This window comes from Echeneis naucrates, chromosome 23 (genome assembly GCF_900963305.1).
Source record: "Echeneis naucrates chromosome 23, fEcheNa1.1, whole genome shotgun sequence".
Lineage (NCBI taxonomy): Eukaryota > Metazoa > Chordata > Actinopteri > Carangiformes > Echeneidae > Echeneis > Echeneis naucrates.
In genome coordinates this window covers 8,388,529-8,406,132 of record NC_042533.1, presented here as the reverse complement: position 1 = coordinate 8,406,132, position 17,604 = coordinate 8,388,529, and the positions used below count along the sequence as shown (strand labels likewise).

Below are 17,604 nucleotides of genomic sequence, written 5' to 3'. Positions count from 1 at the left end.
TTGTAAAATAAAAAACAAAGTGTGCTACGATGCGAAGTGTGCTGGCCTTTTGTAAAGAAAGAATGGCCCAAGCTAACACTGCACCAACAGCTGCTTATATAAAATAAAATATAGAGTGAAGTGCTGTGATGCTGAAGGCTGTCCTGGAAAGCTGTAGACTGAGCTTTCTTTACAAAATATATTATTTTGCTGATTTCCTCCTGGCAGTGTCATTTTAATGTGTTTTGCTGCAACCCAAACAATAACTGTAGGTTTTACATAAATTTGAGCTTTAACTTTGTGCTGTTGAGTCCATTAATATTCACTCCAGTTTCCCAGAAACTCTGTTTATATAAATTTCTCCTGCTAATGATTATTTAATGAAGCGAAAATATAAGGTTGCTACTTTTCTGTTTTTAAGTTGTATCGTGGTGGCACGCATACAGAGCGGTGAGTTGTCTGCTTACATTGATGAAACAAATCACAATAAAAATTGCAATCCATCTGTTCCTCTAAGGAACTAGCACTGTTGTGTTTATGGAGGTATGACGCGTTTCAGTCAGTTACTCATCATGGAACTCATTTCTTGTCAAAGTTGTTTTTCAAATGAGTTGAAAAAATAAATAAATCATTCAAGTCACTTTGTCTTTAAAAGGAAATCAACACCTTGATTTTTCTTTAACCTTTTCTGAGTTTCTGTTAAATCCACTTTGACAACTTTTCTCTGTGATGTTGATAAAAAATGTAATCTGGGCTTCATTACCTGTCTGTCCAAACAAATTTGCTGTGGCAAATTAAAATAATTTCTAGTGTGACGGGGTTGTAACATCACTCCTTTTTCAATTTATCTTGCGGCATCTTAGAGTCTTTCATTTACTTCTCTCCTCCTTTTTCCATCACACTCTCTCCCCTTCAACCACCCCCACTGTACCTCTCTCCTGCAGAGAGGGGCCAGTTGGGCTGGAAGCTAATTTGAAGCCAATCAATACTCGTCTGTGTTTCTTCCTGTGTGCCAGCTCAGTCAGACAAGCCCAGTGCCCTTGTCTACCTGCCTACAGAGCGAGAGCGACAGAGAGAGTGAGGCATCTGTTTGGTGACTCTCTATCTGACTGTAAATCTATGCTAACCATGAAAATCCACTCCTATTGAGGGCAACAGGACATCAGATTGAATCCAAATGAGATTGATTTCCATGCCAAATCCAGTTGTCAAATGTATACACGGACAAATAGCCCTGTCGCTAACTTGATTAATTGTGTGGATGGTATTTTAACTCCTGTTAGGTTTTTCTGTGTTGTTTTTCTTTTTGTGGATTGTGTACACACTTACAGCTAACACATGCCCGCCTCAGCATACACTCACACTCGCACATGCAACACATGCGACATGTTCACTCTGCCTGTGTGCAACAACACTGATGTTCAGATACTGAATCTGCCCAAGATAAGACCAGCGCCCCCCCCCCCCTCCCCCCGTTTTCCCAGCCCCTTCCCTTTAACAGCCAATGAGGATGCTGTCTATTCATGAGCAGGGGTAGGAGCAGGCATGTGTAGACAGCCTGCCACAGGAGGAGGTGTGTCCTCACGAGCTCAGAGTATGTATGTGTTGGAGTGTGTGCTCACACTGAGAGAGGAGGTGGTGGAGAAGAGGCAGTGGAAAGAGTGTATGTAGGCATGCAAGTGAGATTCAAGGGAAGGAGTGACAGGCAAGAGGGGAAGAGAATCCAGGTGCTTTTACTCATCTTACCACTGACACACTCCTCACACACACACACGCACTGAAGGAACAACACGAACACAAACTTCAGCGGTGAAGTGAGACACATGTGTGAGAGAGGGGGATCTCTGAGGATACACGGATGAGAAAGAGGTGTGGGGGAGCCAAGGAAGAGGAGCCCGAGTGTGTTTCGCCCCAGGGGGAGCTCACACACACCGCAGACTGCACACACACTCCAGCAGGCTCTCAGCACTGTTTCCCTGACAACTAGAATGGGCTGCAATTTGTGCACCTTGCAGAAACGGGAGGAACACTACAAACTGCTGTATGAGATTGCACAGGTAAGTGAAACTGGGGAAAAAGGCTTGGCGTGGTCAGTGAAGTGCATAATCACTTTGATAAACTTAATATCAGCGGAGGCAATGATGGTGACGGGATAATGACGGGAGTAATATTTCCCTGCAGTGGACAGAGAAGTCAGTGAAGGAAGTCAGAGTTAATGTTAGGAGGAGTGAGAAAGCAGGCAGGTTGAGCGGGTAACTAGGAGGGGAAATAAATGGGAGAGGTGTGTGAGAGAAATGTACAAAAATGAGTTATTCCCAAGCAGCCAGACACTTGTGCGTGCGTGCGTGCGTGCGTGTGTGTGTGTGTGTGTGTGTGTGTGTGTGTATTTCTCTCCATCAAAGTGAGTAGAGCTAGTTATTTCTCCTCAGTAGCAGGAGATGTGAGAACAAGTTCAGCTTTTCTTCCCCTGCTGGCTCCAGGGAAATAATTCATCACATTTCCTCTGCCTGTGACTGTCTAGAAGCAAAAACAGTTCAAAGAAGAGCCAGCAAATGTGCTCTGCTGTTCCCCCCCCCCCCCGCTCTGCTGTTTGTCAGAAGTGGGCACTTCTTTTTTCGCCTATAGTCTCGACCTGACCTGATATGACAGGTTTCATATTGTCTGCCCGTGACAAGATCTAATTCCTCTCTTGGATTCTCGACGTTTCTATTGAAAGTTTACATTTGTGCCGATGTGCTGAGTCTTTGGGAGAGATACGTGTCGTGGCTACATGACAGTTTTTCCAAAAACAATCACAGCGTCAACATGAGCAGGTGAATGTGTAACTTTAACTCATCTTGCACTGGGCTTGGCTGAAATATGTAGATTAGATAGTTAGTCTCAAGAAGTGCAAATCTACTGAAACGTGTGTCTACACTCTTTGACCACTTCCTGTGGTATTTTAACGGGTTTCCGCTACTGACAAACACCTTTAAAGTCAAGCAAGGGTAGAGTAAGAGTTGAACATAATACGGACAGTGATATTGTCTTTACCACAGCAATATGGTTGTGCTGTGGAGCTGGAAATATGTGCCCAAGGTTCTTTCTGCTGCTGAGTACGGCACAGGCTAAAACCAGGCCAGCAGCAGCAGCGAGGATTCATTCATCATTTAGTATCTTACGCTGTTTCAGACGGGCATGGAAATTGGATACAGGCTAATGAGACGGCACAGGACTGCTGAATACTTGTTAGTTTGTAACATTCAAATCAGAATTATATATCTCTCCAGCAACGATGGAAACAAACTTTGATGTGTCCAATACACAGCATGGCTGCTGCCAGCTGTTTGAGTTAGTGATAATTATGCTGGTTGGAATGACTTCTTGTTTTTGTTGTCTGGCTGGCTTTAATTTGAGAAATACATTATCACTGCTCTAACCCTGCATTGCTGCTGTTACTGTATAAAGGCTTTTCACTGTGCTGCAGTCTTAAACTAATTAAGCTCTTAGACTAAATGCCTCCATGCGCTAATGAGATAGTAATGTCTGAGCTGGGCGGAATGCATGAAAATTAACCATATCAATTCAAGGAAACCCTTGGAGGTCAATGGCTTTCTTTTATAGTTGAGTTGAACTGAACGTACAGTCCAAAAATGATATCGAGACTAAAGCGGAGGATATTTCTGCTTGCCACGGTGGAGCAGCACATTGGTTGGACCTAACAAAACAAAACAAAAAAATAGCCTTATGGTTTCCTCCTATTTTTGCATCACGCCGTAGGTGCCCGGGCACTCTGGCAAACATCCAGGGGTACTGAGTGCAAGTGTGCGAGCGAGCGCACCCGCTTACTGTTAAACGCTCAGCGGTGTGTATGTGACAGTCAGCAGTGGACACCTACAGCTCTCATTACCAGTGTGAAAGAAAGAGAAGAAGGAGAGCGAGGGAGAGGAAGAGAACTCACCAGCCAGCAACTGTGTCAGTGTGACTTTGTCCCAAAACCTAGAGGGTGAGGGATCCTGCAAATCCAGAGAGACTCCTCAACAATCCCACTGTGTCTTTTCCCTTTTATCGTTCCAGACTCAGTTCTGCTCATTCCTTTTTCATACTTTCTCCCTCTCTGAAATGCTCATTAGGCCATCTTCCCCTCTGTCTTTCTTTGTCTCAACATTTGGTTCATCCCCTCCCTAACTTTACTTTTACACACACAAAAATCTATAGATTCTGATTGTGTACATCCAAAGGAGATGCACAATAGGACACCACCTGCTCATTATAACCAGTGCAAAACTAAAGCATGCTGATACTGTAACGTAGCTTGAGCAGGTGCTGTGAAAGAACTGTACCTCCCACGTGTCCCTAGAGGCTCTGGTGCTGTATTTTACTTGAGTGTTTCTCACTACTCTGGTGCTTCTGCCAGATAGGCATATAGTGGACTGAATTTGCTTCTCTAATTATCTAATGATAAGCTTGTGGAGATGATGAAATCTGTTAAAATGCCAATACTTTGACTTTCATATAAGGAGACAGTGATCACTGTTTTAAGGCATATAGTTTACTGCCCAAAACCTTTAAAGCAGCATATTGTATATTCTCTCTTTTTGTCTGATCAAACTGTGCTCAAAATGACAAAGTTTGTTATTCGAACAGAATGGTTATAATTTATGGAAATTCTCGGGAGTCAGTCAACCTTCATAAATTTTTCAATTTCAATTCAGCTTTCAATTTTCGCACTTGACCAGCAGCAAGCCATCAAGACACACGTGAAAGGGACTGTTTTCAGATATTTACAGGAGTAGATGATAGAAATGAATGAATAAATGTGACCAAAATCCTATGGGGGGCTGACTAGGATATTAACCAGATACATTTCACTGTGTCACTTTCTGCTGTGACTAGGCCTTTGAGGTGACTTTCTTTTTAAATATAATGAACCAATGACCCTCCTGCAAAATGGAATTCAGCTGCTTCCAGATTCTATGGTAATGGCACCCCTCCAAAAAAAAAAAAAAAAGATGCATTGGGTCAAAGACAGACCTGTTCTGCATCTTTCATTTAGAAAAAGCGACAAAGACCAATTCCAGTTTACAGCCTGCAGACTTGCCCCAGTGTCTCCTCCACCACAGAGGCTATCTCTGCTCAGACAGGACTGCTGGCTGCCTCACCCCAGCTGCCCAGCGGCTCTTCAGTGATTTATGACTCTCGTCAGGCCATTTACATTGAATGTTTCATTTGTGATTTTATGTGTTCACGTGTGTGTGTGTGTAGCTCTGAACATTTGCCCATGTGTTTGACCGCAGGCTCCATCCAGAGCAATTGTAACAATTGCTATTCCATGTTTTGCTTGTGGCTGTGTTAAATTGTCCCACAGCCTCTGGCCTTCGGAGCGTCATAGGACCCATGCGTTTAGTCTTTCTCAGTTGTAACAAGGTCAACATCATTGTATGACACGAAACAACAGCCTATATAACAACCACTTAATACTCTGTCTGCTGCCTTCTGCTGCACAGTCCCAAGTAAAAAAGGACATTTGTTCTCTATGGATGTAATAGCTTTCATTTTAAAAGTGCAGGAAATGGCAGGTACACATATCTTCTGCAGTCAGTGCGATTCTACCCTTTAATATTACGACCGCATTTTATTTGGACATATGTGGGTGTGAGAGGTTGTGAACTACGCCAGCCCTTGGCGTGGGCCTGTCCTCCAGAGACAGATGCTGTTCCACATGTCCAGCTTGTTAAACAGCATGGAAGGGGCTAGACAGACACGCCTTCTTCCCGCCACCACCTATGGTGTCCAAAGAGCGCCACACGGAGCAGGGGAAGCTATGGTCAGACCCACGCAGCCGTCACCTCCATATGGCCACCTCAGGCCTGGACCACGACTTCATCCAGATCGGGATGTGCAATCTGTCTGTGCTATCGGCCTTAGGGGTTGGGGCTCTTTCTCGACCAGACGGATGTATAAAGCAGAAATGGAAAAGCAAATGGGACAAAGCACCTCACTGAAGTTATCATGCAACAACGGCATTTTTTATTTTACTTATTTTTTTTTGCGACCCATGAGTGAGCATGAAGGAGAAGGTAGAAGTTCAGGGAGTGGATGAATACAATCTTGTGCTTCTGCTCTCTCGTCTGAATGATGAACTAAGACCGAGAAAAATTGGCGTGGAAACTATGTGGGCATGAAGGGAGGTGATATCAAAGGACTCATCAGCTGTCCATTTATCAGAGCGGAACAATGCTGATCCTGAACTCACTGCATTCTTTTCTCTGTTTTGGTGTTTTCTGATGGGATTTGGGCTTTGCAGAAAGTATTGAATGAAGTGACCTTCCCATTTTTTCTTGCATTTTTCTGGCCAAGAAGTTGTTTGCCCATCTGTGTGGGTCAGTGAGATTGACCTTTCCCTGTCAATGCAATTCCACTTGACAAGTCTGTGTAGCTCTCAAACACACACAGAAATACTCAATCACTGTAGATGGTTACGAATGGCAGTTTAGTATTGATGTACGAAATCATCAAGATAAGAAACTCTGAAAGTTCCGACTTATTTGATTTATCACAAGAAATGTGAAACTTTGATTTTAGAGGCTGAAAAAATTGCTCTTAGAGCCAAAAAAACTGATAACTGATCGTGAGTAATAAACCAGCAACGCATTTAATGCTTTAAGTTGCTGAATATTTAACTTAAGTGATGAGTGACATGATAAAAATGTTAATGTGCTATGACAGCATATTGGTGATGAACTCGTTGTTGAAAAAGATCATCTGGTGTCTTCCATCATGGTTATAGTTGCTCGTTGGAGCACAGCATGGTGATAATGCCTCATGATTTAGAGATGCATATGGCCTCGTCACCAACGCTGTGGGAGACACGGCTTCTAGATGCCAGCCAAAAAAAAAAATGAAAAGAGGAAATGGGTGATTATTCAGTGTTGGGTTAATGCCAGGTGAATATGGAAGACAGCGTCCCTAATAGTGTTAGTTTTTGTTTGTATGTGCGTTCATCTTCAGTGACGTTTTAAAGAAAGGGGGACATGGGGAGTGACTGATGATGACAGGAAGCTTGTTGAAGTTGATGTCTTTGTCTTGTTTTTCTTTGTGTTACTGTCTCCTCTCTACTACTTTCTGGTGTGTGTGTGTGAAGGTGTGAATCACAAAGACAGGGGAAGACAGGTCTGGTCGGGGACAGTGGGCTGGGGGGGTACAGGCAACAGTCACAGTTTCGCTCCAGCAGCCAACGATCTCCCCCTGCTTTGGCTCTGATAAGGCCATGATGAAAGCCCTTTCTGTGACACTCCTCACCCCCACTGCCGGTCTCCCCTCCAAAGAAGGCAAAGGATGCACGCATGATGCATGTACACACCACTGCAAGGCAACGTTAGGAGACAGATATTCCTATTTACAAATGCTGTGTACATTCATGTAACGCACAGAGGGAAAAATCACGCGGGGTCCATCCATTCATCAGCTTTATGCCGTGTTTTTCCATTTTTATGACAGTGTAAAAATGTCATTCAAGCTCTTAGCACCCGACAAGAGGACTTATCAGTTGTTATCAGCCTCTAGCTGATTACCATACTCACCCATCAGCCAAGTGGCCTGGCCAAGATGATAGGAGGCAGGAGAGAGGGAGCGAGAGAGAGAAATGTGGGGGTGGAGTTGGATGAAGTAAAATGAAAAGGTACAGCAAGGAAAACCGAGAAGTAGGGTAGAAAGTACAGTGCATTAAAGCAAGAGAGGAGTGAACTGCGGCAGGGAAATTTAGGTGTGTGCCATCAAAAGCATTTTCAAATTTTGCTGATCCCCTTTCTTTGCCCCTTCTTCTTCTTAACCTCACCCTCTTTGAAACACAAAGTCTTGCACTTCTCCCTCCTGCCATCACTTATCAGTCGCCAGACACTGTTTCAAGTGAGTTCCGCTCCACTGCCCCTGTCTGTCTTGGTGCCTGTTTGTCACTGTCTGGATATCCCAGTCATTAATACACTTTGGCATCACCGTATTGCCAGAGGTGCCACAGACGCTTTCACGTTGGAATGACCCTCCAAAGAAGAAGATGGAAGCCACAGAGAGAATCTGTCATCCACATGCAGCAGAGACAGTAATTTTGCCGACTTGCATTGTGTGTGCTGTCGGGCAGTGACTATTATGTGATTTGACGCCAACCTTGTACCAGAATAATCCAATAACACACCTTAGGGCCACATGCTGCAGGATATGTTTTGTCAGGTTAGACAGATGTTACTATGAACCATCTGGAGATGTTATGCATATGTTGCAGGCATTTGCTGCAACAGCGCATTAGAAAGTCAGACAGAAAGTATGCACAACATTTTTTAAATACTAAAACACTGCTTTAGTATTCTGAAAGAAAAAAAAAAAAAAAATCTAAAATCTAACCCCCGTCACATTAGCATGAAAGTTCTCTCTGTCAGATCTCTGGATGAATTCTTTGGCAGCGAAGGTATAATTCTCATGGGAGACCAAATGTCAGTTGGACTATAAAAAGAAAACCTCCACTTTTTTCCCCTTCTACTGTCTTTTCTGCACTGCCAAGATTTTTTGCCATCACGGATAATCATCTGAGAGAGACAGGGGTTATTTGTTAGAGTCATTTTCAAAGAACTGTTCATGTAATTCAGTGGTGGTGCTTTCGTCTTGACAACCACCATGATGTCTGTGCTATAGCCAAATAACTCCGCATGTAGAACACGTCTTCATCATAGACTGTGTATATATATTAAGAAAATAATAATCTTGATGAGGTTGTTTGCTTAATGTGTAAAAATGCAAATGTACTGTTGTACAAATGCCAAGTGTGCTTTGGGGGTGGATCCTGGGTGCAGATGGTCTGAAGGGAGATAGAGTTACAGCAGGGTGATGGTGTTGAATTCCCACTTAACCAACTTGGGTTTAGGAGTCATTAGGCCCACTCAGAGTCCTAAATCGAGTCCAGTTACAGATAGAATAACACCAAACCATCTGCATAGTCTGGAGGTGATTACATTTAGTGAGGGGTGTAACCATAAGCCTAATGTTGATATGGGAAATGCCCTGAGGATGGAAAGGTGATGGGTGGATGGGTATTTGTTGTTGTTAGTTTAAAGGAAATGCATTAGATTGCCTCCACTGTGGTAGAGTTACATCAAATCTTGTTAGGTTCGGGGATTGTATGAATGATCGCGAACAACAGAGCTGATCCCAACTGGTATGGCCAAGTCATGCACCAAACAGTGAGCAAAATTGCTAATTGGTGTGTAGTTGCTTATATTAATGCACAGAAGCATGTAAACTCAATCCAATACCTGATCTAATCCAGGTTGCACCCAGTCCTGCCCAACTGTCAGCTGAAAATTGAAACGAATGCAAACCAACATCAGCATAAATTTGAACTTGCCCCTCAAGAAGTTCAGCAGTCTTGAACAGCATTATAACACTTCCATTGCTCTTGAGACATGAAAACAATCCATGCAAGAGCGAGAACTGATCCTGTTCATCGTTTCAGGCCTTTGTTGTGGGAAAACTCTCACAAATGAGGCTTGTGACCAATCTTATGGTCTGATTTAATGTGTCAATCTGTGATACAGTGACTCAAACAGATTCACTCATCATCCCACTGGTGGGAAATGTGATTAGCCATTCAATCAGTGCCACTGTAGACTGACACTCATGTGAAAACATGAATACAGTTCGAGTCTTGAGTGAGGTGGGCTGAATGAGGAGTAAATTGTGGCACAGTGTCTCTCACGTAACTAGCCAACCATGCTTTTGGGTGAAGGTATTTTTCATAGCAGGAAGATAAGTTCTTCTCGCTAGCTCACATTTAGTGGAGTGTGAAGTTGTTTTTCTTCTCAGACGAAGGGAGCGCTGAAAATTCATGTTATGAATAATGCTAAAGACTCAGGTGTTTCCATTAAGCATAAACATATCACTTTAAAAATAAAACAGCAAAGGTTTGGTTGGAGGACAGAAAAAAAAAATCATACTTAAGACTTAATTTTATGCAAAAACCGGCACATAAATCTTTGATTTTCCTGCTTCCCTAATGTGCTCACTTTCCAAGCTTTAGCATGTTTTGCTAATTATGCCCCTGCTTCTAGAACTGGGCTCATTTTGCCTTCAACTAAAATCTGCACTCATGTGAATAACAAAGTTTCACAGCAAAACTGCATCCAATTGGGATGCAGCATTTTGGATAGTAAGAGCTTTACTGTGAAAGTACTGTATAATCAATTCCTCTCCCAGTTTAAAGAAATCATTATGAACTTTGTGATGTTTTTCTTTTCCACTATGAGGATACAAAATGCTTCAAGCACTGAGAGCATATGCTAATTTCCCACTGATGTATTCAGTCAGCAAGACTTCTGAGTAATCAACACTATTAGCACTACTGCAAGATCAATGAAAAATTCTCAATATCCTTTGTAAGGCCATTTTTTTCTTAAATAAATAACACAAATATGATTTCAGGGCCAAGTTGGTTTGAAGAAAACAGGCCTGATACTGACTAGCCTGATTTAAAATGTTTTCAGCAAATCTCATTTTGATAGATTAAGCTCTCATTATTCTATATTTTCCATCTTGTAATCAGTGAGCTGACAGGCTAGAGACTTGGAGAGTGTGTTAATCTGGCCTTTTCACGGGGTTTGTTTACAAGCAAAGGAAAGCCTTTCATATGGATCCCAAGGTCCAAGAATATCCAAAATATAGCTGAGCTGTTGGATTAAAACATACATTGTTCAAATTCATTTGGCGGAGCATAGCAGAGTGCGTTTCAAAAATAAATAAATAAATAAATAATTTGGCTCACTGGAAAGAATGAACATGTGAAGCTCAAGTATGTGCTTCACTTTTTGGTACCAGATGAGGTATGGAGGCTTTGATAGATACCTTGTAAATTTAATTAATCTTTTCATTTTAGTCTTAGTTTTATTCTCTTAATGCCCTTTGCTGAAATTAATAGAATACCACCAGCCTTCTTCTATATGCTAAATAAGTACAAGAATAGCTGACATGCTTGGATGGAGAATGTATGTTATTCAGCTTTCCTGCACAGAGGAGTAACATCACCTCTTCGTGAACTCAGACGTCTGGATGAATTATGTGGGTCTAATCGGTGACCCCCGAGAGCCTAATTCAAACTCATTGCTAGTATGTGTTGAGGAGAATGAAGGAAGGGCCGTGCTATTGTTCAGCCCAGCGCAGTGGCTGTTGTCTTAATGGCAAATGAGAGATTAATGGCGATCTAATGACTGTGGGGAGGACACAGTGGAACAATAGAGTGCCTGTACATCGCACGCCAAGTACATTAGTCAGTAAAGACAATTATGTGCATAGAAACAAACAAACAATGTACACATAAAAATGCACACCCCAAAAACATTCAGTCAATCCCAGGACTCACAAATGAAAATGAAAGTGGCTTCTATTGATTTGCCAATAAGGGAAGTTTTGCAGTCAGCCAGCAACAGTGCGCCCTGTCTCATCACGAGCAAAACAAACTGAGCTAATTCTCAACCCGCCAACCCCCCAACGTGACAAAAGAAGGCTAATTTATGCATTGGCGACGTGGTGTGCGAGGAATAAGAGTGTGGCAGCGGGGCTGGCTGGATGCTCACTCATGGATCGCGGTAATTGTGATTTGGTTGCTAGGATGTTGAGTGTAATGGATGTCTTGTTGATGCAGTTTGTCATAACCTGTGCCATCGGTGGCTGCTTGAGAACACAGAGCCTATTAGTTAAACACAGAGACACTGGCCTCGCCGTGATGTATGAACACACTGGGAAGAAGGTATTAGTCACTTTATGAGAGAGAATGAAGGAAACTGTCAAGCCGCAGTCAATAGAGATTGTAGCTTACGGTAAACAAGGTAGCACAAAAGTATACCTCTTGACTTTTGTCGATTTTTTTTTTTTTTTTTTTAAGTGACGGCATGCTGAGGTGTAAAATGGAGGGAAGACTGGATTAATTGGAGTTTTACCATCATGGGATTACCTGACTGATAACATCGAGCAAGGTTGTTGTTCCCTTGAAAGTATAAATAGCACATATGCTGTTGAAGTTATGAATAAAAGAAAATACTCATATTGTAATTCCAAAAAAGCAGAATACAAATCTGGTTTCACTCCAAGGCTTTACCGCTTGGGAAGGATCTGTATTCATGAAGCCTAATTGAAAGGAAGCCCGCCTTGCATAGAGAAGTGGTACAAAGAGCAGGAAATGAGATGGTTCCTAATGCGTTCACTGACAGATGATAACCTTTGATTTCTCCCCACTTACATCAGAAATGGCTGCTTGGCATGACAGTCACAAGTCAACAGTGTCTGATGTCGGCATGCATGTCTCTACTGCAGGTGGCATTAAGCTGGGGTGGGGGAAGAGACGTGAAGTGCGAGATGGGAGAAAGCCCTTGAGATACATACAGAAAACTGAAGGGTAGAAACAAATAGTGATAAAGTGTCTGGCAATCTTGAGCTTTTTTTATCCACTGAATCGAAATAAAAATGGGCTGGTTCAGAGTGACAGTGACAGACAAAAAGGCAGCAAAACAAAGAGCGGATGATGGTAATGAAAGTATCAATAAGAATCAAATAAGGAACAGCAAACATTTAGTTCTGTGGTTTGCTTTAGGCAACGACATGTATCTTCATTCAGCACGTAGAAAGGAGAAAAAAATAAATAAATTATACTTTCAAAGGAATAACCAGGCACAGAGGGTTGGAAGTAACGGAAATTTTACATTTTAAAGGTGGAACATCAATACATGAACAGGACTGGACACTTTAGATAGAGACAAGCCCAACTGTTGGCATAATTTCAAGATCATGTCAAACTGTGTTTTTAGTCCACAGGGACAGCCGAGCAGCTCAGTTGATCTTGCTGAAGGACACTTCAGCTTTCCAGATGATGCATGATGACAGGCTTAGACGCAGGATAACCAGTTAAAGGACTGCACACCAAAACGTCACTTTCAGCAGGTAGCACTGAACGGAGAAACACACTGGCCTCTGTCATTGTTGCAGGATCTAACATTTTTACCTTTTGATGGTTTCTCTGAAGCTAAAATCAAACCGCTAAAGCAAGTCTGCACTGTGAAGAATGATTCCTACGGGAAAAAGAGCCTAATCTACTGTACATAGATGCTGTGAGATGTGGAAGGGATTGACCTGAGCGGGCTACTTAACATCCATCCCGACAGCAGCTATTTAATCCACGTTTCATGTTGTCATGTGGTCTTCCTCATGCAGAACTAATTGGTTGTTTTCGCCTGTTATGCAGGAACCTGCGTCTGTGAAAATCTGTGAAGGACACTCATTACAACTTGTACACACACTCGCAGACGCGGACGAAGCTGAAATCACAGGTGCAGAGGAGCTCATAAACACAGAAAGGAAGAGCTGAACTCAATCCCATGAATAGGGGCCCCAATAAGAGCACTGTGCGGGGTCTCCTTGAACCCGTTGCCATGGCACAGACACATACGCATACTCATAAACACACACAGATACACACATCCCAAGCCACCGCTGCCACACTGAACACAAACACACATCTCTTCCTCTCCTTCTCACTCTCTCTCTCTCTCTCTCTCTCTGATTTGCATTTTGGTTAACACTCTAATTGCCTCTCATTAAATACCTTGTCACTTTGATTAATTGGTGCGATACAGAAATGTAAAACAGCAGAGCGTTACAATGCATAGTGAATAGTGGCTGATTGGGAAAGACGAACAAGGCACATACAAAGCAAAGGTGAAATCTCATCAACCCCTTATATACTTTTTTTCTGCTGAGTCAGGGTTTTTTTTTTTATCTTTTTTTGTGGTAAAAAAAAAATCTGAATAAAACACCACAGTTAAGATTTTTTTTTTTTTTGGAAAATCATTTTAATTTCGGACCACTTCCACGATGCACATTTCCAACAACACAAAAGACTCCCCTTGAGTTCACCTGCTGTTGCTACTCACAGCTGGTCAACACTGCAAGATAGTTGTTCTTATGAACAACAGCAGCACCAAAGTATATAGCCAAGATAAAACTCGCATGCTCAGCAAATCATCTCAGGTTAAATATAGGATGAACTGAAATCCTATTACAAAACAACTGTTATTTACTGCAGACAGTCATCATACTCAAGTTTGAAATTAACTATCATTATGACAAATTATATATTGTAGCCACTCTCAGCCACATTTTAAAGCTTCGAGGTCCTTTAACATCTTTGAATTGCAGATGTTGTAATTGCACAGTAAGTGAAAAGCAGTATGAGATAATTTTTTTTTCACTTTTCTAACTTCAGGACACTGAAACAAGTCAGGAGGAAACTAAACTCATATGTTTTGATCATGGCAAATCCATCCAAATCGTGATGTTTAAAGAGAAAATAGCTGCGCAGTAAAAAGGGGGGGGGGGGGGGGGGGGGGTCCTGACGTTACGTTGGAAACACCACGTGTTGAATAGGATCAGGAAATGCCAACCCCAGCAACACAGCCTATCAGAGTAAGCAGTGCAAGTCCCCTGAAGCTTTCCAAATAAACTTGTTGCTGAGTCAAAACAAAAATAACCTTCTGGATTTGTGACTGAAGCTAACAACCAAAATTAGTTACATTGATATGTCTCCAAACCATTAATTGGCCATTTTTAAGTCACTTAAGAGCTTTTAAATAATACTGAACTTGATCTGTGTATTATCGGGCCCTCTCTGAAAACAAACAAAAAAAAGCTTTATTTCAGCCTCCTGTTTTGCCATTTTTCTCAGGTTGCTTCTCACACATATATCAATGGCACAGTGGTATTCTCATCCTGCACAAGCCAAGGGTCAATGTGATCCAGCTGACCGAGTATAGCACCAGTTGCAAAGCCACTCAAATTTATGAACCCATCATCTCCTTTGCCTCCGCTGCACTAGGGTGATATTGCATGTCAAAGAGTTTCATTTTTGAAATGAGACATTTATGACAGTAAGCCCTCACTGCACAAGTGTGGCCTCCTGAACCATTTTGGTACAGCTAAAGGAGGAAGAGTAATGAGATCTGGCAGATTATTGGAATGCACCACCTGCGCTTCCTCACTCATCACAATATGCAATTTCCATGAATGTAAAAACAATCTTTCTTGTATTGAGTTCAAGTTCAGAAAAATGATGATCTGAGAGATTATGAAAGGTGGTGTTGACCGCCATGTCTCCTGAGAGGGTAGACAGGGTCAGCGTTGAATAGTCAAGGGTTCTATCTCCCGGGCAGCTTATTGTTTTGTGGCCTGTGTTGGCCTATTCAGTGTGAGATACTGCATTATTCAGTGAAACATTGTTAATAGAAACAACTGCATAGAGCTGTTTTAAGTCTGTGGGGAGCTGATGTAATGTTTAAGCTTTGTGTGTATGCGTTTTCCTCCATTCGCTCATTGTGACACCATATCTGGCCGATTTAGCTGTGAGGCTGAATGGTTTCCACCTCGCTCTTATCTCTGAGCAGCCAACACACCCATTCTCGTGTATGGCCCGACGCACACACACACCTACACAAATACACGTACAAACAAACACTCCGCCTTATCTCCGGGCTTTCTTTATCTGTTTGTATTCAAAAGTAGAAACAACATTTAACCATCTTAGTGGCCGAATGATAAAATCATGCCTTCGATTGAGCATATTGAAAGCCTCAGTGCTCTTGACTGATTGGTTCTCATTGTGCTTCTTTCAGCCCAGTGTCAACACATGTAACAGCCATTTTGCCACCATGGTCCACCGGTAACCCTTTATAGTCAGCCATGTGTGTAATTGTTGCATTAGAGATCAGAGGGAGTAAAATGTTGCATTAATAGCTGATAGCCAAAACTCTCCATCTCTTATATCTGTGACCAAAATGCATGAACTACTTTTGGAAACAAAATTGACAATCTGATGTTTTGATAGTTGTTCCGCCATCTGTAATATTAAACAAATATTATCTCTGAGAAAACATGGAAATAAAATTTGCAGCAACAACAAGCAATGCAGTTAAGCTGTCGTAAGAGATTCAGCCAAATTTAATGAGATTTCACACCTTAATTTTGATTGTGTATCACATTCATGAGCTTTGATGTCAGAAATTAGGAAGACAACTAGCTAAAGTCATCCTGCTAAAGCTAGAGAGCATAAGTTGTTTGCGGCAAGAATGCAAGGTTGGTGATGTTTTGATAATTTTTTAGATTCATAAAAATGCGGTTACTGTTTTCTGTCATTGTATGTCAGCGTAGATAGAGAAAGACAAAGTTACACACAATATGTATGTTAGGAAGTAGAAAACAAACTAACTGGGCAGATGACATTTATTATGAAAGGCTGCAGAAGTGGCATACACACACTACATGTACCAGATACTCTCACAAGCTACGGTCAGTCCACCAAACTGTAGCACTTTGAACCCTGGCCTTTCGGAAAGAGTGTTTGGACATGCTTGCCTCGGTTTAGGGCAGCTGAGAACCATTTTTATTGGCAGCAGTAACCTTTAACTTGAGAGGTATATGAAGACTTTTCAAGATTGTTGGTTCATTACAACGGTCCCCGTGGACCACGGTGACCTCAGACTATCAGAGAATTTTTTTATCTCCTTCATGGGTTATGTCAGATGATGTAAAGAGTTGATATTGTCTCCCTGCAAGCTCTTTCTCTGGCTTGCAGTTGAGATATGAGAAAGGGAACTACTAATAAAAATGGAATTACTCTTTGATATTGATGGAATCTGCTCACTTACACTTCTTGGCGCATATATCTCAATTACATGTATAGCTTCTATTCATCTTTGCCCACTTACACATGCTGTAGAGGAAGGTGCTACACCATGACTAAATTAAATTGCGATCCCTATGTGGAGGTAAATTTTTAATAACAACAAATCATTTATATAAATAATTATGAAAGATTAAATGCTTATGAAAATTGTTGGAGTTTGAATCCATGTAATTAAATGTTTAACTAAAACAATTTGTGATAAAAATGAATAATAAATATGAAAAGAAAAATGAGACATAAAGAGCAGAAATGATGAAGAACCTTTCAACAAAATCAACATCTCAATTATCCGAGAGCTTTACAAACCTTCTCTAACTTGACTGCGTCTCTTTATCTTGTCATTGGTCATTTAATTATCCCTAATTCTCTTTAAGTTCAGTGTATATGATGAACAAAATGTGTGATGCACACAAACACATAAAAGCTGCCTGTTCTGAGCCATTATCTCCAGTCTTTGTCACATCTGTTGGTCATTAATCAGGCCCCAGTTAGCTCATCAACAGGCAGATTGAATGGAGGAACAACAGCAGGTAACGAACCTGGCAGGTGTACTCCGACAATCACTTCCTGCTTTCCAGAGCATTCCCTCTGATTGGAGATTAATGTGTCCATCTGGGCCTCATTTCAATGGAAAACTGTTGTGTAACTTCCTCTACACTTTTAAAAAGTTGCTGATGGGATAGTTAAATGGACTGTGAAGAGGGGAGTTGCCAGAAAGGTGACATAATAGAAAAGGTCATAGGTCCAACGCAGCCATCAATTTATATCTATATTCTTGTACCACCTGTGTCCAATACAAAGGTCATGAAAGAAACCCACGTCAGAGTCAGAGCCAGAATTAGCGTCAGTGTCCAACTATGTGTGTGCATAAAGGGAAT

General features: G+C 41.8%; 2 protein-coding genes across 2 annotated transcripts in view; one reads left to right on the top strand and one right to left on the bottom strand.

The window, feature by feature from the left end:
* Positions 1-17,604, bottom strand: part of LOC115036565 (glucoside xylosyltransferase 1-like) — an 84,111-nt gene that overhangs the window by 23,122 nt on the left and 43,385 nt on the right. The gene's annotated exons all lie outside the window — the stretch shown is intronic.
* The window catches only part of pdzrn4 (PDZ domain containing ring finger 4), a 28,913-nt gene continuing 12,948 nt past the window's right edge, over positions 1,640-17,604 (top strand). The window contains exon 1 of the mRNA XM_029494774.1: positions 1,640-2,036. Within this exon, the coding sequence (XP_029350634.1) occupies positions 1,968-2,036 (69 nt within the window). The 5' untranslated portion in view covers positions 1,640-1,967. The remainder of the gene's footprint in view (positions 2,037-17,604) is intronic.